The 24386-nt window shown below is 44.8% G+C and overlaps 1 protein-coding gene across 1 annotated transcript; it reads right to left on the bottom strand.

Moving 5' to 3' along the window:
- Nucleotides 1–963: 963 nt before the first annotated feature.
- LOC143602985 (uncharacterized) lies at nt 964–23742 on the bottom strand. The gene is made up of 10 exons (XM_077079926.1): nt 23517–23742; nt 18324–18460; nt 18069–18242; nt 3533–3769; nt 3353–3453; nt 2580–2652; nt 2435–2503; nt 2246–2353; nt 2043–2168; nt 964–1295 (listed from the first exon to the last, which is right to left on the bottom strand). Exons 1-10 carry the CDS (start codon nt 23740–23742, stop codon nt 1101–1103), a joined length of 1446 nt encoding a protein of 481 aa, XP_076936041.1. The 3' UTR covers nt 964–1100.
- Nucleotides 23743–24386: the final 644 nt, after the last annotated feature.

Below are 24386 nucleotides of genomic sequence, written 5' to 3'. Positions count from 1 at the left end.
AGTTAGGCTAAAACTTATATTAGAGTGTGAGAAAGTGAGCTAGAGGCCTGAGGTTTGATTAGTGTTAACCTAAACAAATATATTACCTTTAAAAATATTACATAGTTACATTTTAAATAATTGATATATATATTCAGTCTTTTGTTAGATTTTTTATTTTGTTCTTTAAACTTAAAACAACATTTTACAAAATACTAATCCCAAGTTCGTATTTGGTCTACAGTCCCACGGCCAAACTGGTAACAAGTTTAAACCGGTCCAGATCTCGATTCCATTGGTCTTGACTTCCCAGTTCGAGTTTCTTCCCAATGACTACCCTGGACTACTTCACTAGGTTATTCACTAGCCGTTGCATTTCCGCAACTTTTTACTGATCATCAAATCCCTAGAAAGACCTCAAGGATACAAGCACAACGAGATGAGTTGCTCATAACCTACTTGAGATTTGTTTGCGCTCATATCAACTCGGGATTTAATGAGTTCGAGCTTGAGCTTTATACACCTAGCTTGACTAGGCTCGCTCGGAGGGTGTGCGAGCCGCACCATCGGCCGGGGCACATAAGGTTCAGGGGCTCCAAACATTTTTATACATATTACATAAATATGTTTTTTGGTGCTAAAAATAAGGTTATTTGCAATGGTTTATAAGATAAGCACATGCTCAAAATGGTTTCTACTTATAATAAACCGGTCGATAAAAGTTTTATCTATGTACACTAGCGAATAAAATTTTTTCATTAAGGCATACAGGGCTTTTTATTTTTGCTCGGCCAAGGTATTTAAATTCTCGGAGACGGCCCTGGGCTCGCTTGACTGGACTCGCAAGCCTAAACGAGCATAATCGTTTATATATAAATATGATAATTTCTTTTTAAATAGCAAATATATATTATACAACTCATTTACACCCTAGATATGTAAATAGAAGTGCAAAACACAAACACAAGCCTGTATGGAACTCATAAACAAAACATCAAAATTCTACTGTAAAAAACTTGGCCCAAGGGAGCGTCATACGATCGAACCAGAAATCTGACCGGTATGGAACTATTATACAACTAAAAGCAAAAAAACGGATAAATACAGTCAAGACCTTGGGTTCAAAAAAGCGGCTTCTTGCCATTTAACAATCCCATCAGATGATCCAAAACATGGGTCGCCCCATCACGGAGACCCGAGTGCATGTATTCATTAGTCACCCACAGCCGTATGCCTGCTATCTCTGCAGCCGTCTCCATTGCCAGGTTGAAGTTAACAAACATATCTTCATAATAAACTGCAGCAGCAACCGGCACCTGTCCAGTTTTTCAAAATTACATCAACTTCAGAAATCAAAATAACAAAAATTTAGAAAAGTTTTTTATATATAGAGAAAACCGGCAACATCATATGTACTCAAGAAAAGTGAAAAATACTTGATCTTTCGTTCATTATATACATTTTATAATATGACCATTATACCCTTATCTATCTCCTTACACTCCAAGCTCTCATATCCTAATGCAAGTTTTAAACGAAAGATATGAATGCCATAAAATCAAAAAAGGGTATTGATAATTTAGGAGTGTTCACGATTCTATTTAGCCCGGTCTTGATGAAGACTCTAGGCCTAGCTGCTAAATTGCTAATTGTGGTTTCGGGAAACAACAAACCAAATTGGTCCACTTGGGTGGGTTGGCTAGACCGGATGGCTTTACTAGTTTGGCGGTTTGAGCTAATTTTTTTTTTTTCAAACTCATTAGCTTGTATTAAAAATTTTAAAATGATAAAAATAGTTTGTGATTATAACACATAAATAACTATATATTCCAATAATGAAAATAACATTAATGTATACAATAAATAATGAAAGTTAAACAACCCGCACCAACTTCCAAATCAGAAACCATCAAAACCAAACCGTTTGGATATCAACATGCTTCAGGAGTTCAGGTTGGACAGTTCGTTCGGTTTCAACGGTTTATGGACACCCCTATTTGAATAAACATGAAAATGCAGCAAGTTTTGAGAGAAATAAGAAACTAACCCTAGAAAACACATACCGTGTTCTTATTCAATGCTGTTTTGGTATACAGAGGAGGCCAATCTTTCATCTCAGCCAACAAATTAGCCGCTTCCTTAAACGGCCTCAAAGCATGAATTTCATCAAACATCCACGGGAACACCATCTAAACCAAGAAAACGGTCAAACAATCAAACGCCTTTGAATCTAAATATATTGAAAAAAGTTTTTTTTCTTAATTACCTCTCCGGTTAGAAATATGGGCCGGCCTTCTTTAGCAGCCTTTACAGCATCAAGTTTATGTTCATGTTCTTCCCTTATTCTGTGAGCAGCCCACCGCGATGCAGCCCCCTTCGCGTTGCAATCAAGATAAAGTAAAACACAAAAACTTATAAAATAATTAAGTGAATTCTGTTTATTTAGTGCACTCACCTGAGAATATATAGACTCGTGCAAAAGAGCATATAGTGGGTTTGTATCAAATGAAAGCCACGCCTCAAACTGCACATTAGTGACATGTCAGCAAAAAACTATTTGCAGACATAAAAGGTAGACACGAAAGGAAACGTGTTGTTACCGCGTTCAAGAAGTAATAACTGATTTGTTTCTTTCCTCCAGGAAAGATGACCGAGTCCCACACTCTCTCAAACCTAAACAAAAAACACATCATCAAAAAACAGCTAGCTGTGCGCATGAAACCAAAAAAAAAAAATCCGTAACCAGATAACTGGCATAACCGAATCCAAATTTTTTAGGCCCGAATGCGTGGTAATCAACCAATCATTAGTTAACAAAAAAATTAGGGCCAAAGTTTCAGGCTCAAGTTCATTATTTTTGGCTCTTTTCTTTTCGGCCAGAAAAGCGAAACCGAACTGAACCCATTGGGAAAACCAAATACCTAAACCGAACGGTTTTCAAAAACCCAAAACCCGAATTCTTGGTTTTTGGTTTGTTTGAGCTCAAAACTAACCCAAACTGGCCCATGCACACCAATTAAAAACAAGCATAAAAACCGTCGTCGTTTTCGCTCTTAAAAATCAAGAAACCATGATGATTTCCATTTTAAGGTAGTGAGGTAATTTAACTTTTTGTAAACGTTGGTTTTATCTTTGCTGTGTTAACTATATCAAGGTTAAATATTTCCTTAAACATAAAGATTTTGAAAAATGTGACACTTTTTCATGGGAGAAAACAAATTTGGCTTATTGGCTACCTAAAATATAAGTTGAACCAAAGTTGATTACAAGTTTATGCAAATTAACCCATTGATTAGTAATCAATTAGAACAATGCCCTTACATCGAGAAATGCAAGAGTATTTAAGTACAGAAGTGAGTGAATGAAGGCATACAAGTAATGCAAGCGCTCAAAACCCGTGCTAGATCCTAAGCCTGTAAGTCCAAGGAGTTGTAGGCCTCGGGGGGTTAATATACCACCAGATGGAAGAGGAACCTATAATATACAAAAACTCACGATTAGAGACAATGTGCTGTTTTTTAGAATGAGTTGTAGAATTGTTTATAAAACTCACCCCGCCTCCGTCGGACTCCTGTAAATAATTTACAACTTCACGAATGATCTCAATATCCTGAGGGTATCTCTTGTAGTATTTCTCATTTTGGGTAATGATTGGACCGATGCAAGCCTTGTAGACCGCCTCTGCTGTACATCCATCACCGATTGGCGGGATTCCACCCGTTAGATAGACTTCTTTCAGCCCTTTTGGTGCAAAACTTAGATAGGTCACCCCACAAAAGCCACCAAAACTCTATGCATGAAAAAAATTAGTTGTTAATATATAGTGTAAACTTTAATGCAATAACTTCCTCTGGCAATATGACGATGAGCTATGGTCAGCTTTCTAATCACACTTTTGCAATTTCAGTAAGGGAAAACTTCACCCACTAGTAACCACGTGTTCCACTAAAGTCACTTAACTTTCATTATATGTTCAAATTCGGCGTAATTGTTTTATAAATGTTTAAAGTGTTATATGTGAATCTCGGTTACTGATAATTAATAACTTTTTTTCAACTAAGTTAAAGAAGAAGATAGTAGTGAAGAAAAAAATTCACTGAATAATAACCAAGTTTCATAATTGTTAAAATTAAGTCAGATTGGAAGAAAAACAACTGATCACTAAATGCTAACAAATATTAACTTATGTTTCATTTGGCTCACATAATCTTGATAAACTTACATTTATGAAAAAATTACAAAGGATCGGAACACCTAATGAAAGTAAGTTGAGTGACGCTAGAGAGAGAAAAAAAAACTTGAACGACTTTAGTGGGACTTGATTACTATTGTGTAAACATACAACTTTTACAAATTTTAGTAAGAAGGTTCAAATTACTAAAAACTTCGGCGTAGGGAAAAATGGCCGGATCAACTTGTCAACATGGTGACGTGGAAAATGATATCCCTATTGACTTAATTTGCTGACTTGGCGGTTTCCGGATGGAGACTAATTAACTCACAAGAATGCCCTAGACAAAAACTTTTCAAAAGTTCAAGCCTTTTGTGAGTGTAAACAAAGTATAGTGCCCCAAACAGAAAGTGATACATGCCCACTATCATGCGTACATGCAAGACCCTTTGGCCTTAACTCACGATCACCATGCAACCTTTTGTTTTAATTAGTTTTATTTTAATATCATTATTAGTTTGTTTATTTTATGTTAGTGGGAAGTTATCTTAGGTTAGTGGTTTAGTTCATGTTCATGTTAGTTTTACATTTTCTTTCGGTTTTACTTTCACATGTAGCTTATAAAAGGCATTGCAAGTTTAAGAATATTAAGAAGAAAATTATCAAGTAAATTATGTCTTGTTCTCTCTATTATTTCTTTGGAGTCTAACCCGCTCAAAGGGTCACTATCTTGGGAGATTAGCCATCTCGAATCGGCTACATGATAGTAACCAATTCGAGATGGTCAATCTCCCAAGATAGTTAATCCGTTGAGTGGATCAAGCTCTAAAGAAATAATAGAAAGAACAAGACATTTTACTTCAATATATTTTTTCTCCCCAAATACTAAACAAGGTCATGACTTTATAGGCTTACACGAAACTGTATGAAGAAACGTGGATCTACTCGCTGGTAGCAGATCTACTTTCCTCGGGTTTTGATTGTACTATTTCACCGATGGTTCTTCTGGATCTGTGTTCTTCTACCTACAAAATGAACAGCGCCGTTACTTACCCCTCAGAAAGGGACAGAGGGGTCCTCTTTGGGGTAACCCTCCGGCGTGAGAATCAGTAAATGTAGGAGAAGATGATAATGTGTGAGTAAGTGAATCTCAAGAGTATTGCTTAATAGCTGAATACCCTCTGATTGTGAGACTGTGTGTTTGTATGTAACTGACTGTGAGTGAATGTAAGTCAATATGATTGAATGTGATATCACTGCCTGTAACTGTCAATGATTGAGTATGAATGTGTCATCAAAGTGGAGTTGATGCTGTATTTATAGTGCTAGGGTTTCCACTGATTTGGCTCAACCTCGTTGGCCTCCTCCAATCGCACTGCGCCACGTGTCCTCTGGGACACCTGGCGCTTTCTCGTTGGTTGTAATCACGTGGTAACACATGTGTCATGCTGAGTTGTCGACCTTTCATTTGGCAGCTGTCAACATCAGCATATTCTTACTCCTTAAAAAGATGCCTTCTGGAAGGTTGTCTGACGTGCACAATCAAGGTTGCCCTAATCCTGATTTGGATAAGGACGAGGTTGATTATGTGCACGTGTGATATGCGCCCATCCTCAGGATGCGCGAGGTCTTCTCTTTATTCTCACGCGCAGATATTTCATGCGCAGATGTGATATGCACGAGCATGTGATATGCGCCGCGCGCTGATGCGCTGCGCGCATATGTGATGCGCCTGGGCAGATGTGATATGCACGAGCATGTGATATGCGCCGCGCGTTGATGCGCCGCGCGCATATGTGATGCGTGAGCATATGTGTGCCTGGGCAGATGTGATATGCACGAGCATGTGATATGCGCCGCGCGCTGATGCGCCGCGCGCTGATGCGCCGCGCGCATATGTGATGCGCGAGCATATGTGTGCCTGGGCATATGATGCCTGAGCATGTTTTGTATGCGCCATGCGCATAGGTTTTGGCTTTGTGCCTTCATAATGTCTTTATTTTGTGGGTTGACCCGCCTTGCTCGGTGTTGAGGCGGGTACATACCTCTTCAAGCCCCCCCAGTCTAATGTGTGTCTTATCTCGCGCGAGCGCGGTAAGATAGATATTAGACTTACTGATTTGGTCTTTTAAGTTGTTTTTGTCGTTTTCTTGGTTTGTTTCCATCGTTGCGCGAAGTTCTATCCATTCGGTTGAAAACGAATCGTCTGTGTACGTGACGGTTGCTGACGTGGGTCAGTGATGGAGACGTGTCAGACATTTCGTGTGCTCGAGGTGCTACAGTTGCCTTTCGTGTCCCCTCACATGCTGTCAGGGACACGTGTCGCGCTCGCGTTGGTCCGTTCCTGCGAGTGGGGGCACGTGAACTCTGGCAGCAGCCGTATAGTTTCCTTTCATGTCTCCTCACACAGTGTCAGGGACACGTGTGACGCTCGCATTGGCCAAGACCCGCGAGTGGGGGCGCGTGAAGTCCGTTCATCATCAAAATTTCTCTCCCCTGGGCCTATAAAAGCCAGCCCTTAGAGTTTTTATCCTTCACCTTCTTGCTTATTCTTCTAAGCTTTTCTTTCTTTGTCTTCTGATTATCCTTTTTTCTGCTTCCCAAAAATCTGTTCTTCAGAAGTTTCCGTTTGATTTTCAGTTGTATGTCTGATTGTTCGGACTCCTCAAACCCGTCGATCACCTCAATCGTTTCTCGAAAACGCCGCGTGAAATCCGTAGTGATGTCGACGTTGAAGAAGAAAGGCAAGGGGAAGAAGGTTGCTGAGGGCTCATCGGAGGAGGTAAGGAGGACCAAGGTGGTGAGGAGGTGGAATGAAATCCCCTGCAAATTGAGGCAGGCTGATCTTGACAGCCTTATCGCCTCTCAGGGCTTTCCCACCCTGTTTGGCTGCATGTTGCCTGGGGCCGGGCAAACGGCGGCGGACCCGCCTGCCGGCTATATATCCCTATATAGCCACTTTTTCACCCACTGCAACCTTCGTCTCCCGATGACAAGGTTTGTGGGTGCATTGCTGAAGTTCTATGGGATTCATATATCCCAAGTCCATCCGTTTGGACTCGTGCGCGTGACTCACTTTGAGTTCATGTGCAAATCCCAGCGCGAGGAGCCCACTCCTCGGCGCTTTCAGTATTTTTACAAGCCCAAGATCCAAGACAATTGGTTCTCTTTTATTCCTCGCAGTCAGAAGGTGAAGTGCTCCACTGTTTCATTCAAGAGCCTTCATGACTGGTCTGAGAGGTTCTTTTACATAAGGGCTGGTGTAATCCCCATCCGCATGACGATGCGCGCGATCGATTCTGCGCCTGCGGATGCGGATGTTATTAAGAACCCAACCGGCGCCTGGGTTAAGAAACTGACCGCCGAACCATCCCCCGCCAAGAGCATTCGCGAGGAGGCGCTGGTGGGGGTCGGCATGAGTAAGCTGTGGGCTGACAGCGCGCTTGAGCCCGTAATCCAAGTCGACGGGTTGTGTAAGTTTACTTCATTGCTTTATTTCTTTTTCTGCGCGAACATAATTCTTTTGCTGATATCACTTGACTTGTTTTTGCGCAGTCACCAAGGATTATATCCACGCCGCTTATGATGATCAAGTGGAGGGTGGCTCCGTCGCGCTTGGCGCTGGAGAAGTTGGTTTCCCAGATCGCTTCGATGACATGTTCATCCCAGTGGATCTGGAATTTGACTTCGATAGTGACGCGCCTGGTAAGCCTTCACACTTATGCTTATTCCTTTAGAATATCAAAGTTTATTAACAGTTCTGTCGCTTGTATTTGCAGATGCGCTCGAAAACTACGAGCTGGAGCTCGCGGAAGAGGAGGAGGAGGAAGAGGAGGCGCCCCTACTTAAACGCAAAGCTAAGGGGAAATCTGGCGCAGGGGCCAGTAAGAAACAGAAGAAAGATGACACCCCTGTCGCTCATCCCCATGCTCAAACGAAGGGACCTAAGGAAACCCAGGTGTTTACCACCAAGGTTTCTTTAGCTTCCCTGCCTGTGAGAGTGGGCAGACCCCCTGTCCACTTGAGGTATGGTGGCGTCACCTCCTCCGTTCGCGCGGCTGAAGAGAGAAGCGGTGCCGCGCCTGCGACAGGTATACTTTGCTTATCTTCATCTGATTGAATTATTATTAAGCCTTTGCTCCTTTGAATGTTTGCAGGACCGGCGACGGTCGCAGATCAGCCGCAGGCGCCACAAGGTGCTGAGGCTGCGCCGGGGGCTGCTTCGAAGTCCCCTGTTCTACCCTCTGAGAAGGGTAGAATGAACTTTATGGCGATGTTCGCCGCGCGAACAGAATTGCGCCAAGGTATGTTTTGCACATTTGTCTTCTGAATTTTTTCTTTTGGATTCAGTCATAAACCATTTTTCCTTGTTGATTTGTTCATAGGAGTTGTAGCTGGCGCACAAGTTGCTGGTGACACTCCTGGCGCCGTTGCCGGCGCCGCTGGTTCTGCTCCTGCTCCTGCTAGTGCTGAGTCTCCCCTTATTGGGATTACCAAGGAGCAGGAAACCGTATTGCGCGCCGAACTGGCGGCGTCGAGACCTCCCTCGCCTCCTCCTACACGCAGCCCTCCCCGCGAGACTGGTTTGGAGCCCTCCAGGTTGCAGGAGAAGAGGCCTATTGAAGAAGATGAGGAGGATGAGGGGGCTCAAGCTGAAGACTCCTTGGGAGACCGCGCCAGCCCTGCGATGCCACAAGAGTTCGCAGCGCAGACTTCTGGTGGGGCTGGCGCTGACTTTTCTGCTTCATCCCCGCAGGTATGTTTTAATTTGTTGCTCCGCTGCGCGTACCTCCATATAAGTATGTTTTATGACTTAGAACATTTCTTGTGTTTTGCAGGAAGGTGACCACGTTTACCGCCCGAGATGGAATATTAATGAAGACAGTTCCTTCCAATCCATGGGCGTATGCGAGGACTTCTGGGCTCATGCCGTGCCTCCTACTGAAAGGAGGTATCAGGAGGAGCGCACCCGCGCGGACTTGCTGAATGACCATATTTTCGCTGGGTCGGCTTTCTTTGCTGCCTCCCAGGAGCTTCGTCGTGATTATATTAAAGTACGCGATGCTCTTGTGGAAGCCCAGCGAGAGGCTAAGGTGGCCGCCTGGAATCTTTCTGATGCTCGCGCACGAGCTGAGAAACTCCAGGCGGAGCTCAGCGAAAACCGAGCAAGTGCCAACATCGCCTTTATCAAGTGCGGGCATGAGCTCCAAGCTGCGCGGGAGAAGCAGCAGGTGGCGGAGGCCGAAGTTGCCAAGTACGCGCGAAGAGTGCGTGTCTTGGAACAGCAGGCTGAGGCGCGTGACCAAGCTATTGTCCAGAGTATCACTGAGAAATCATCACTGGAGAGCGAGGTTGCGCGCCTGAAGAAGGAGTTGGCGGCCGCGCAGGCCGATAGAGATGAGGCCTTGGCGACGGCAGCGTCCAGCCAGGAAGCACTTGATGCTGCGCAGGCGGAGAAAGAAAATTTTTGGCGGCAGCAGCGTCTGATAAAGAGGAGCTAAAAAAGACCAAGGAAACTGTTGAGTTATTAAACTCCCAGGTTCCTGCCCTCGAGACGTCTGTTGCTGGCCTCGCGCAGGATCGCCAATGGCTGGTGTCACAGGGCATGACTCGCTGCGCTTTGGCGATGAAATATTCCGCCGAGTTTCAGGCCCTTGTGATGGACTGCAATGCTGCCGCGCGTTTGGTGGGTCGAGCTGAAGGGTTTACGGATGGGTATGAATATGGCATGTTGAAGAAGAACCCATCCGAGTACCCTTACAAGAGCGACGCGGCCTGCGCGGACATGGCCGCGGTGGGGGAGAAGTATATGAATACTCCCATCCCCATCCTTATGCAGGTACCTTGACCTTAATGAGTTTTACTTGATTAATTTTCCAAGTGTTTTGTACTCAATACTTTTCTAATGATTTGCAGATAGCTGCGCTTGCTGACCAGCCCGATCTCGGTGCGCTAAAGAAGTTGCTCGATGAATGCGAGAGGGCTGGTAGCGATGATGGTGGCGCGGGGGATGTTGCCCCTGCCAGCGGCTCTGGCGCTGCGAAAGAACCTGCTCCTGACACCGTCGTGATAGAAGACTCCAATGAGGAGGAAGAACTTGACTATGGTCAGTTCGGAGATGAGGAGCGGGCCGCGCCAGATGCTGAGGGAGATGATGAGGGTGATGAAGCGGCTGACGTCGACGTGGAGACTTGAGAAGCCCTTCATCAAATTTTATATTTTTTTTTATGCTTGTAATTTGTAACTCATCATACTTGTAAATTTCAATGCTATGGAATGAAACTTGTTTTCTCTTTTTCTCATCTTGCGCATTTCCATTCATGTCTTCATGTTTGCTTGTATAGATATAAGATATGCTTGCACGTTAAAATAAGAACAAGGTTGTAAGGAAATTATTCGCTTAACCATAGTCCTATTTTGTAAGTGGTTTCGCAGTATCTTGTTTATGCTGACATGCGCGATGACTTTTCACAATTCCTTTTTTGCGCGTCGTTGTCGCGCGTTTTTTATATGGAAGTATGAGTTTTAGCCATTACATGTCAGCATGTGTTACTCAGATATCCACTATGATTCCGCGGGCGACCTCGACCTGAGACCTTAACAACTATGATATGGCATGTACTTTGCCTAAGTTGTGTTTAAGGATTTTTATGATCAGGCTGCGCGGGATGTAAGATGGATGTTTGTGAGTGTTTTGAGCTAAGGCTCTTTGTTTTGGGCTAAGGCCCTGACGTTTTTAGAGTTAAGACTCATTAACGTGTTTGAGCTAAGGCTCGTAGGTTTGGGCTAAGGCCCTGACGTTTTAGAGTTAAGACTCGTTAACGCGTTTGAGCTAAGGCTCGCGCATGTATGTTTGACTTCGTTTTATTTTGTTTTTGAAGTCAATATAGTGTTGTCATATTGCTCCAAATTAATAAAGGAAGTGTGAAACATGTATGCAAAGGTAATAAAACAAATATTGAAAGATAGCGCGAATCATCATTCATGATGGCTTAAAAGCCTTGATTACATATTTGAACTTTTACATGAAGCATTTTCTAAGCTGTGCCGCGTTCCACGCGCGCGGTATATTTTTTCCATTCAAATCTTTTAAAGTGTACGCGCCTTTCCCCAAATCTTCTGAAATTTGATAAGGTCCCTCCCAATTGGGGGACATTTTTCCTGGGGCTATCGCGCGGCTAGCTTCATTGTTTCGAAGGACAAAATCATTTTTCTTGAAGTGGCATTCTTTAACGCGCTGATTATAATATTTTTCCAGCTTTTTCTTGTATTTGGCTTCATTGATGATAGCCGCTTCTCTGCGTCCTTCAAGCAAGTTGAGGTCCAATCTTCTTTCGCGCTCGTTATCAGTCTTGCTCATCATGAGTACCCTATGGGATGGGCATCCAATTTCTGCTGGGATCATAGCCTCTGTCCCATAGGTTAGGCTGAACGGGGATTCGCCATTGCTAGTTTTGCTTAATGTCCTGTGCGCCCACAGGACATTAGGTAACTCTTTGACCCAAGAATGGGATTCTCCCTCCAACCTTTTCTTCAGCCCATTTAACAAACTTTGATTCGCGCGCTCCACTTGGCCATTCCCTTGAGGGTGGTAGACCGAAGTGAAGATTTGGTTGATGTGCAATTCTTTGAGCCAGCTGGATATCTTCCTGTCAGTGAATTGTTTGCCATTGTCGCTCACAATTTCCATAGGAAAGCCAAAACGGCAAATGATGTGGCTCCAGATAAATTGCTTCATCGCCTCAGCTGTGATTTTTGCTAGTGGCTTGGCCTCAACCCATTTCGTGAAATAGTCTATCGCCACTACCAAAAATTTCACTCGCCCTTGCGCTTGCGGCAGGGGCCCCACAATATCAATGGCCCATTTGTGGAAAGGCCATGCGGAGGTCACTGGAATCAAGTTGTTCTTTGGCCGCATGGTGTTTGGCGCGTGGCTCTGACATGCCTTGCATTTTTGGATTTCTTTTAGCGCATCCAAGTACATGCCTGGCCAATAGTAGCCTGCGCTCATTGCCTTGGCAACCACCATGCGTGGGCCAGCGTGTATTCCGCAGATTCCTTCGTGAATCTCCCTAATCACATAGCTTGCTTCTTCAGCATCCAGGCATTTCATGAGCGGTCCAAGATAAGAGCGTCGATATAATGTACCCTCAAGTAGTTCATAGTTCTGCGCCTTGTGTCTTATCTTCCTCGCCTGTGCGCGATCATCCGGTAACTTCCCCTCCTTCAGGAATTCCATTATTGGAGTTATCCAGGATGAAGGGGTTGTATGAATTACAAGGACCGATTGCGTTTGCACTGACGGGCTGCTCATTACTTCCACCCTGACATCTTTGTCAAAGTGATCAAAATTAGTTGACGCCATTTTACTCAACGCGTCAGCGGACTTGTTTTCGCTGCGCAAGATGTGTATGATTATGAAGAAGTCAAACTGCTCAACGAGCTTTTTTGCCTGCTCTAGATATAGAGGCATTGTGTTCTCCTTGGCGTCATATAGGCCGTTGACCTGAGCAGCTACCAAGTAAGAATCAACATGGGCCTCTAGCCTTTTAACCCCAAACTTGCGCGCATGCGCAGACCAGCCAGCAGGGCTTCATACTCAGCCTCATTGTTGGTACTCTTGAAGTCCAACCTAATAGCATAAGTATATTCATGATTATCAGGGTCCACCAGTTTGAGGCCTGCGCCGGACCCTTCGTTGTTGGAGGCCCCATCAGTGAATAGTCTCCAAACATCTTCTTCATCATTTGCTCGCGGAGGGTCTACCTCGCGCTGAGCTTCTTCGATCTTTCCCTCTGGGATTTCCGTGATGAAATCCGCTAAAACTTGACCCTTTATTGCTGGACGGGGCTTATAGGTGATCGTGTGTTCACCTAATTCCAGCGCCCACTTTGTCAGCCTTCCGGAGAGCACGGGGCGTCGCAGGACTTACTGGATGTTGTAACCAGTCAGAACTTCAATAGGATGACCATTGAAGTATCTATGGAGCTTGCGCGACGCGTGTGTTAGTGACAAAACTAACTTTTCCATGATGGAATAGCGCGTCTCAGGGTCTGTCAGCACCCGACTCACATAGTATATTGGCGTTTGGATCCCCTTGCGATCCACCAATAATACTGCGCCGATGGCGCGGTCTCCAGCTGACAGGTACAATGTAAGGGTTTCGCCAGGAAGTGGAGCTGTTAGCGCGGGCAGCTTTATGAGACATTCTTTTATCTCAGTGAAAGCTTGCTCAGCCTCAGGCGTCCACTTGAATTGGCTCTTCTTCAAGCAGTTCCTCAAAGTGTTGACGAATGGAGTAGATTTGCTGGCGTGGTTCGCTAGGAACCTGTTGATTGACACCAGTCTACCATTCAGCTTCTGAACCTCTTTCATGGTGGATGGTGAAGGCATGTCAAGGATGGCTTCCACCTTTTCTGGGTTCACCTTGAAACCATCCTTAGTGACCATTACACCAAGAAATTTCCCCTCTTCCGCGCCGGAAGTACATTTGCTCGGGTTGAGCTTCATGTTAACTTCCGTTAGGCGCTGAAGAGTTTCCTCGATGTCTTTGAGCATTTGTCTCTCCTCCCTGCTCTTGATCACCAAATCATCAACATAGACTTCTAGATTTCTTCCGATTTGTTCACTGAAAACCGAATCCATAAGTCTCTGATAGGTGGCGCCCGCATTTTTTAGACCAAAGGGCATTTTTGTGTAACAAAAAACACCCTTGTCGGTCCTGAAGGCCGTCTTGTCTTCGTCTTGTGGTGCCATTTGAATCTGGTGATAGCCTTTGTAGGCATCCAGGAAACATTTGAGCTTGAATGGCGCCACGGAGTCCACCTTTGCATCGATGTTTGGGAGGGGGTAACAGTCTTTCGGACATGCTTTGTTGAGGTCCTTGAAGTCAATACACATCCTCCATGACCCGTTGCTTTTCTTTACCATCACAGGATTGGCTACCCACGTCTGGTATCGGATCGGGCGGATGATGTTTGCGCGCAACAGGTCCTCCACTTGCTCATTCATGGCCTTCGCCTTTTCATCCCCCATGATTCTCTTTTTCTGAGCAATTGGCTCCACCGACTTGAACGTGTTAAGAGAATGTTGCGCCAGGTCTCGCGGGACCCCCGTCATATCGGAGTGTTGCCACGCGAAAACCGACGTGTATTTTGTGAGCAACCTTTTCATTCTCAATCTCGTTTCGTCTGAAATGGTAGCGTCAATTGTGACCGTTTGCTCTGGGAATTTTGGGTTTAAAATCCACTTCTCTGGCGCATTGTCCGCCATTGGAAGTTTCATTCTCCCTTCCCGCGGCGTACTTGTCACTGCGCACAAATGATCGCGGTAAACAAATGTTACGCCTGTTGGTGTAGGGAACCCCAATGCGCCGTGCGCTGGCGACGGTACAGCATTAAATTGGGCAATCGTTCCCCTACCCAGGATCATATTGTGGCATGACGTGGTGGGCAAGACCAAGAAGTTGACAACTTCGGCTCGCTTGTGCTCATCATCCCCCATAGTTAGTTCAAACTGAATTTGGCCTAGGGGATGGATGATTTCATTTGAAACACCACAGATTGGTGCGTTCACAATTTCGAGCCGCGCTTGGTCTGCCGGGTCTAACTTTCTGAAACATTGCTCATACATAATGTCAGATTCGCTTCCAGTGTCCACCAGGACCTTTGACACTTCGTAATGAGCAATGTGTGTGGTAATGACGAGAGGACTGCTTATTGAAGGGCCTCCCCTGATTCTTGGGAAGATGACTTGCTGCTCGCGCCAATCTCCGTGGATTTGCGCGCTTCTCTTTTTTGACGTCTGCCCTTGTCGTCCCCCCTCAGCCACACAGATTCTTTTGTATTTCTTGCTGGCAGAGGCTCCTTCCGGTTGCTCATCTTCTATTCTTTGGTTTTTCACCAAGTGAGCCAGCCTGCCTGATTTTACATCCTTCTCGATCGCATCCTTTAAATGATGGCATGCGTCGGTGTTGTGGCCCGGGGACCTGTGAAATTCACAATATTTGCCACTGTTTTGCGGTCCCTTGTAGTGTAGTTGCTTGGGGGGCTTGAATTGAACATTCTCAGTACTTAACACCTGTGAAGGTGTTTTAGTGAGGGGAGTCCATATTCTTGGCAGAGGTCTGCTGGGATCTCTGCCGCCCTCCCTCTTGTCACCCTCCCCGCGATTACGAACATCTTTTTGGGGCTGGGGTGAGCTTGGTTGCGCTTGCTTTTCTGCGGAAGAAAAACTTGTTGGCTGCAACCTGGACCATACAGAGTTCTGTTTGGCCCTCTTCTCTTTGCTGCGCGGTGATTCAGCCTGATGCGCTCTTTCTCTTGCCCTATCTTGGGCAATCTGTTTTTCATTTCTCGCGAAAACTCGCGATGCCTCCATTAACTTGGCCCACGTGGTGGGCATGCCATCTTTGCTTACGAGAGCTCGTCGCAATTGATCACTGCGCGCGCCTTGTATAAAGGCCACGCGCAGGAGTTGCTCGGTTATACCTCCGATTGCCAGAGACTCCTGATTGAACCGAGTGATGTAATCTTCAATCGTCTCATCATTCCTGCGTACGCAGTGCATGATGTCATCAGGATCGCGCGTGTGCCTGCGCTGCTGTACGAAGTGGGCTTGGAACTTTTCTAATAGTTCCTCGAACCCATCAATTTGCCCAGTCGGCAAGCTCTCGAACCATACTCGCGCCGCGCCCGTTAGGCAGCGAGCAAACATATGACACCATGTTGGCATCGTCCAGCTCTCCAGGTTTCCCGTGTTGTAAAAACCTTGCAAGAAATCGTCTGGATCTGTCGTGCCATCATACTTACCCAAACCACTTGGCATCTTGGTCTTGTGCTGGATGGGAGCCTGCGCAATGCGCGCAGTGAACTTTGAGTGTTTTACCAAGATGGCTGGTCTGTAGGGTGTGGTTACGTCCACTTGCCCTCTGACTGGTGGGCTGTACGGCATGTGCAGATCCAGATCGGCTCTGGCTCCAGGCGCCATGTTCACAGGCGTGCGGAGCTGTGAGCCTCCTGCATGAGTATCCCGCGTCTTCCTCATGCTATGCACTTCTTCATCACTGAACTCAGTGTGTGCAGTGTGAATAGAATGTCCTTCTTCCGGCGCGCGCGGCCTTTTTGTAGTCTGCTTATCAAACGCTTGCCTTTGTGTTTGGTCGGCTAGCTTCTTCTGTTTGACCATTTCATTGTACTTTTCCATCAGACGCCGCTGCTCGTTTATGAGCCATTCATTCGGATCATTTGTTTCTTCTTCTGGACCCATTGGTCCTTTCAGTTTCGCGCCGGCCATATTTTGTAACATGAGATCGTCTGGAGGAGTTTCAGTCTGGCCGTGAGGGGTTGTGACGAAGGGACGGTTGCTGGTGGTACGCGTAGAATCACGCGGAACCCTCAGAACCTGCTGTCCGTCGTTAACACCCTCACGTTCAATATCCTCCAGAGCTTGATCAACATTACGAACGCTAGAAACCATGGTGATTGATTTTTTTTATGTAGATCTGATGAGATCTGATTGCCGATGTAACAGTGGATGGCGCCAATGAAGAAACGTGGATCTACTCGCTGGTAGCAGATCTACTTTCCTCGGGTTTTGATTGTACTATTTCACCGATGGTTCTTCTGGATCTGTGTTCTTCCACCTACAAAATGAACAGCGCCGTTACTTACCCCTCAGAAAGGGACAGATGGGTCCTCTTTGGGGTAACCCTCCGGCGTGAGAATCAGTAAATGTAGGAGAAGATGATAATGTGTGAGTAAGTGAATCTCAAGAGTATTGCTTAATAGCTGAATACCCTCTGATTGTGAGACTGTGTGTTTGTATGTAACTGACTGTGAGTGAATGTAATTCAATATGATTGAATGTGATATCACTGCCTGTAACTGTCAATGATTGAGTATGAATGTGTCATCAAAGTGGAGTTGATGCTGTATTTATAGTGCTAGGGTTTCCACTGATTTGGCTCAACCTCGTTGGCCTCCTCCAATCGCACTGCGCCACGTGTCCTCTGGGACACCTGGCGCTTTCTCGTTGGTTGTAATCACGTGGTAACACATGTGTCATGCTGAGTTGTCGACCTTTCATTTGGCAGCTGTCAACATCAGCATATTCTTACTCCTTAAAAAGATGCCTTCTGGAAGGTTGTTTGACGTGCACAATCAAGGTTGCCCTAATCCTGATTTGGATAAGGACGAGGTTGATTATGTGCACGTGTGATATGCGCCCATCCTCAGGATGCTCGAGGTCTTCTCTTTATTCTCACGCGCAGATATTTCATGCGCAGATGTGATATGCACGAGCATGTGATATGCGCCGCGCGCTGATGCGCTGCGCGCATATGTGATGCGTGAGCATATGTGTGCCTGGGCAGATGTGATATGCACGAGCATGTGATATGCGCCGCGCGTTGATGCGCCGCGCGCATATGTGATGCTTGAGCATATGTGTGCCTGGGCAGATGTGATATGCACGAGCATGTGATATGCGCCGCGCGCTGATGCGCCGCGCGCATATGTGATGCGCGAGCATATGTGTGCCTGGGCATATGATGCCTGAGCATGTTTTGTATGCGCCATGCGCATAGGTTTTGGCTTTGTGCCTTCATAATGTCTTTATCTTGTGGGTTGACCCGCCTTGCTCGGTGTTGAGGCGGGTACATACCTCTTCACTGTAAAACCTTTTAACTACTAGCACACTAATGTTAACTACCTATCAAGTAAAAAGGAAATGTTGAATAAAAGTAGGAAACTACATGTAACGTGGAATGTGGGTGCATGGCTTCATGGTAGCTACGTGGAATGTTGGTTATCCGAACATTGGCACGTATCAGAAAGCCAACAAAAGCACATTACTTTTTTATGCAATTTTGCCTAGCTAAATATAAAACGAACATAAAGAACAAAAATAGTTATTATACCTGACCCAAAACCTTCCAAGGACCATCTTCGGGAACAACACGTTTTCTAATAAACTCAGCATCATTCACAATATTATCTGCCCGAAAGTATTTCAAGTAATCAACCAACTCTTGTGCAGACTTAATTTGAAGCATAGATGATGTGGTCAAAGGAGTCGACAACCCTGTTCCACGCTGCATTTGATCACGTCAAACGACAGTAAAAAAAGTTAACAGACATATTAACAAGCATGTAGTAAAGTTTAACAAGCATGCCTGATCCAATAGAATAACACGATGTGCTTCACATGCTTTACTCAACCACCCGCTAGATTCAGTTGGCCTCGGTGATTCAAAACCTGGTCCACCTTGTAAGTATAACAGGTATGGCATATCTTGATCTTCCTTTCCAACTGCACCACATAATTTTCATCAGTATATGTTAAAGATAAACTTAAAATCCTAACTGGCTAACTGTCACTGTGTCACTCTAATAGTTGTTTTACCTTCAAATTAACATCAAAATCCAGATCCAACAAATTTTTCACATAGAAGTTAAGACTTTATACAAAATTCAACTTCTAAAGGCAAAAATTAGATATTTCTGATGCAATTTCAAATAAATTGGGACTATAGTAGTATAGTTCAAGTAAGATCAGTTGTGTTGCAAAATTTGAGAATAGGCACCGATTAATCGGAAATCGGTAGGGCTGTAAACGGACCGAACCGAACTGAACGACGCCTTGTTTATGTTCACGTTTGTTCGTTTACCATTAAACTTGTTCACGAATGGTTCATGAACGCCAACCGAATGGATAATCATGTTTGTGTTCGTTCGTTGTTCATAAACGTAAACGTTCGGTTCGTTTACAACCCTAGAGATTGGAGTGCTACCGATTCGATTTCACCTAATCGGACCCTAAAATTGTAACCAATCAAAATTGGTCAAACTTCAATCAAAACCGATCAAATTTGGTCAAAATCTTTAAAAAATTATACTTATTTAAAAAAAATTATATGTACAATTTTTTGTGTGTGTATATATATATAATTATGAAAAATTACATATACAATTTAATACGTATTAATTGCGCTAGTCGGTACCCCGCAGCCTAAGCTGACCATAATTAGGAAAGAACAATGGCTTAATTTTCAACTAACACGTATGATAATAAATCCAAACAGTAAAAAACAATAATAAACTAAATTACCGGAAACCGAAAATTGTTGTTGGTAACTAACTATTAAGTATTAACACAGCACCAAAATTGGATATCACAGTTTGCATGTACATTATTATTATTATTTGACAACACTTCCTTCAATTCTAAACAATATTATTATTATTATTATTATTATTATTATTATTATTATTATTATTATTATTATTATTATTGTCGAAACATGAAAATGAATCTGACCTGACACATGACGATGTTTCCACGGATTTTCGAGATGAACGAACCACGTCTTGATCTTCTTTTCCGGCTGCTTGAGACCTGCAATGGCTTTTCGGGGGCGTGGAGGTGACTACTAAGAAATCTCAAGGATCTCTTGTTTACAGACACAAAAAAGTGGTGGTGGCTCTTATTGAGCATGACCCCTTAATAAGGAGATGGAGACCTCCTTATATAGAGAGCCTCATGGCCACCATCATGGTACCCTAATGGGCCTAGCCCAGTTAGGGTTACCTCCACAAAACCCCCTCAGCCCAATAACATTGTATTAGTCCATATAATAAAATAAGCCAAACATAATAAATTTAGGGTCGTAAAACCGGGTTTAGTACCATACCCCTACAAGCCCCCCAAGTCCAGCGTTGCTCCTGGGCGCGCAAGCGTCTAGGTGGAGCGCTGGACTTTATGAGGTGTGTTAGGCCATGAGGCGGTTTTTTCCCTTTTCTTCGGCCTTGTCTTTATTGTCTTTGAGTTTTGGGAGGTTTTCTTCATGATGGTGACATGTTGTGGTCTTTATGATAATGATGGTGCCCTGGCATGAATAAGATATAGCACGCATCATAACAATAGTGGCGCGAGGCCTGATAAAAGGTAGAGCGCGCATCTCGATAATAATGTAACATAACTTGCGCGCGAGGCAGCTTACGAGTTATGAGAATAATAAAGCCTGCGCGCGAGGCGACTTACGGATCTATGAGAATAATAAAGCCTGCGCGCGAGGCGACTTACGGATCTATAAGAATAATAAAAACTGCGCGCGAGGCGACTTACGAGCTATAAGAATAATAAAAACTGCGCGCGAGGCGACTTACGAGCTATAAGAATAATAAAGCCTGCGCGCATGGCGACTTACGAGCTATAAGAATAATAAAGCCTGCGCGGGAGGCGACTTACGAGCTATAAGAATAATAAAGCCTGCGCGCGAGGCGACTTACGAGCTATAAGAATAATAAAGCCTGCGCGCGTGGCGACTTACGAGCTATAAGAATAATAAAGCCTGCGCGGGAGGCGACTTACGAGCTATAAGAATAATAAAGCCTGCGCGCGAGGCGACTTACGAGCTATAAGAATAATAAAGCCTGCGCGCGTGGCGACTTACGAGCTATAAGAATAATAAAGCCTGCGCGGGAGGCGACTTACGAGCTATAAGAATAATAAAGCCTGCGCGCGAGGCGACTTACGAGCTATAAGAATAATAAAGCCTGCGCGCGTGGCGACTTACGAGCTATAAGAATAATAAAGCTACGAGCTATAAGAATAATAAAGCCTGCGTGCGAGGCGACTTACGAGCTATAAGAATAATAAAGCCTGCGCGCGTGGCGACTTACGAGCTATAAGAATAATAAAGCCTGCGCGGGAGGCGACTAAAGCCTGCGCGGGAGGCGACTTACGAGCTATAAGAATAATAAAGCCTGCGCGCGAGGCGACTTACGAGCTATAAGAATAATAAAGCCTGCGCGCGTGGCGACTTACGAGCTATAAGAATAATAAAGCCTGCGCGCGTGGCGACTTAAGAGCTATAAGAATAATAAAGCCTGCGCGGGAGGCGACTTACGAGCTATAAGAATAATAAAGCCTGCGCGCGAGGCGACTTACGAGCTATAAGAATAATAAAGCCTGCGCGCGTGGCGACTTACGAGCTATAAGAATAATAAAGCGTGCGCGTGAGGCGACTTACGAGCTATAATAATGAAGTTTGCGCGAGTTGCGGCTCACACGAGCTATAATAATAATGAAGCTTGCGCGTGAGGCGACTTACGAGCTATAAGAATAATGAAGCTGGCGCGTGGCCATGTGGGATATTATTAGGCTCCCGCCCTAAGATTCGGATGTCTTCTATTGCGATAACGTGGTGGTGGCATACCACGACAGTCCCCTAGTTCATTGCTGCTAAATGAGGTTGTCCTTATCCTGATTTGGGATTAGACTACTCATTTGTTATGTCGCTTGCGCATAGGCTCTGGCTTTGTGTTATGCGCCACGCGCTGATGTTGCATGCGCGTGCGCGTAGACTGTGCGTCATGCGACGCGCGCAGATTTTGCATGCGCGTGCGCATAGGCTTTGTGTCATGCGCCACGCGCAGATGTTGCGTGCGCTGATGTGATATGCGTGAGCATGTGATTCGTAAGCATATGTAATATGCGTGAGCATACGTGATGCGTTAGCATATGATATGCGACTGCGCTCAAGCATCATGGCGGTGCGCATGTAGAATGGCGGAATGGTTGATCCGCGGTGGCGCGCATGCGACGTGACTTGTGTTAATAGGTTTAATTATGACGGCGCGTTGAGCGGAGCGGAGCCGCGTTCGGTCTTGTATTCGGCGCGAAGCCGTATGGGTTTATGAGGATTCCCAACCTTTAAGTTTGGCGCGTGGCCTTATGGGTTTATGAGGATTCCCAACCTGTTTGGCGCGTGGCCTTATGGGTTTATGAGGATTCCCAACCTTTAAGTTTGGCGCGTGGCCTGATGGGTTTATGAGGATTCCCAACTTTTAAGTTTGGCGCGTGGCCTGATGGGTTTATGAGGATTCCCAACCTTTAAGTTTGGCGTTTGGCCTGATGGGTTTATGAGGATTCCCAACCTTTAAGTTTGGCGCTTGGATTGATGGGTTTATGAGGATTCCCAACCTTTAAGTTTGGCGCTTGGCCTGATGGGTTTATGAGGATTCCCAACCTTTAAGTTTGGCGCTTGGCCTGATGGGTTTATGAGGATTCCCAACCTTTAAGTTTGGCGCTTGGCCTGATGGGTTTATGAGGATTCCCAACCTTTAAGTTTGGCGCTTGGCCTGATGGGTTTATGAGGATTCCCAACCTTTTAGTTTGGCGCTTGGCCTGATGGGTTTATGAGGATTCCTAACCTGTAAGTTTGGCGCTTGGCCTGATGGGTTTATGAGGATTCCCAACCTGTAAGTTTGGCGCTTGGCCTGATGTGCGCATGCACGGCGACGGAGTGGTGACTCCCGGGCGCGCGTGCATGGCGGAGGTCTTTTGCGCGAAGCCCACATGGTGGTTTCCGCGGTGGTTTCCAAGGGCGCTCACGCATGTCGGCGGAATGGTGACCCGCTGGCGAGCATGCGTGGTGGCAGTCTTCTGCGCAAAACCCACCTGGTGGAGGTCTTTTGCGCGAGACCCGCATGGTGGTTCCCGCGGCTGCACATGCTTGGCTGCGGAGTGAGAATCCGCGGGCGCGCGTACATGGCGGCGGAAGTCTGGTAATTTTTGGATCTGCAATTTGAGAGTTAGATCTGCAATTTTAAACCTAAAATCCAGGTCTGTAATCTAGATCTAGATCTGTAAATCAGATCTAGATAGATCTGAAGCTCGGAGCGGATTTAAAACCATCACAGATCCAGATCATTCGAATCAGGAAGTTTTCTTTTGCACAGATCTGGAAGCCTCTTTTAGATCTATGGATCTTTTTGAGCTTTAATAGAACAAGCCTTGAAGCTTTTTTCTGTAAACTTCCAGATCTGGGTTTTTTCTGGGAGAGATCTGACAGCCGAAACGAAAATCGAAGGGTAGTTCGTTGCCGTCCCACGGATGGCGCCAATGTCGAAACATGAAAATGAATCTGACCTGATCCATGACGATGTTTCCACGGATTTTCGAGATGAACGAACCACGTCTTGATCTTCTTTTCCGGCTGCTTGAGACCTGCAATGGCTTTTCGGGGGCGTGGAGGTGACTGCTAAGAAATCTCAAGGATCTCTTGTTTACAGACACAAAAAAGTGGTGGTGGCTCTTATTGAGCATGACCCCTTAATAAGGAGGTGGAGACCTCCTTATATAGAGAGCCTCATGGCCACCATCATGGTACCCTAATGGGCCTAGCCCAGTTAGGGTTACCTCCACAAAACCCCCTCAGCCCAATAACATTGTATTAGTCCATATAATAAAATAAGCCAAACATAATAAATTTAGGGTCGTAAAACCGGGTTTAGTACTATACCCCTACAATTATTATTATTATTCATTCCTAAATTTTAATAAATAAAAAGTGTCTTATTACCAGAAACAGCCTCGCGAGCGAAAACGGAGATCTTAGGAGAAGAAGACTGAGATTGAGAGTAATCGAGTGGGACGGTGAAGCGGTGGTCCGGATGGTGGTGAAAGTGGATCTGAATCTGATGATAAAAGGGCGAGTGGTACGGTGTAACTGGAAGAGTTTGAGTTTGAGTTTGAGTTTGACGGGGAGTGATAGTGTATTTTGCATCGTCAAGGGGTTGACTTATCATCCGTTACATTCATAGGACTTTTTTAAAAAATCACCATTTTGATTTTTAACATATACGTCAATTGTGTCGGGTTGACGGGTTAGCGTGTTGAGATTCTTTAACTCCAAACCCAACCTATATTTTTATTCGTGTCGTGTCGTGTTAACCCATTTAAATTCATGTCATGTTCGGTTTGTGTTTTGGGTCAACTCATTTTACGTTCATATACAAATATGAGTAATATCTATTGACTTATTAATAAATTAAACAATTAATTACTCTTATTCATATTAAACTTGTTAATAATCGTGATAAATGTGATTGTTTTGTGTATCTATTGACCCAAAACCTATATTTTTTCATGTTGGGTTTCGGGTTGTGTTTATGTTTATAGTTTAATAGGATGTCAAATAAAATGCAAACCTCGGTCCGAATCCGAGTTATTCGAATTCTCGATACCTATATCCATACTCCTTGTATCTTTTTCGTCAGGTCTGACCCATAGGCCAGCCAAATTAGATAATGGCTTTGGGCCTCCAGTATTTCTAGGTTTATAATTTTATATGAGTCATGTACTACGTCTTTTAAAACTGGGTTTTTTTTATTAAGAACTTATTGATGGGTCACAAGTTAAGAGTAAAATGATTCATCCTTATATTATGGTA

Source organism: Bidens hawaiensis, unplaced genomic scaffold (assembly GCF_021521415.1).
Source record: "Bidens hawaiensis isolate Kalapana, Puna unplaced genomic scaffold, B.hawaiensis_p1.1 tig00060266_1, whole genome shotgun sequence".
Taxonomy (NCBI): domain Eukaryota; kingdom Viridiplantae; phylum Streptophyta; class Magnoliopsida; order Asterales; family Asteraceae; genus Bidens; species Bidens hawaiensis.
The sequence above is the reverse complement of the archived record's forward strand: the minus strand, read 5'-3'. Positions and strand labels throughout refer to the sequence as shown.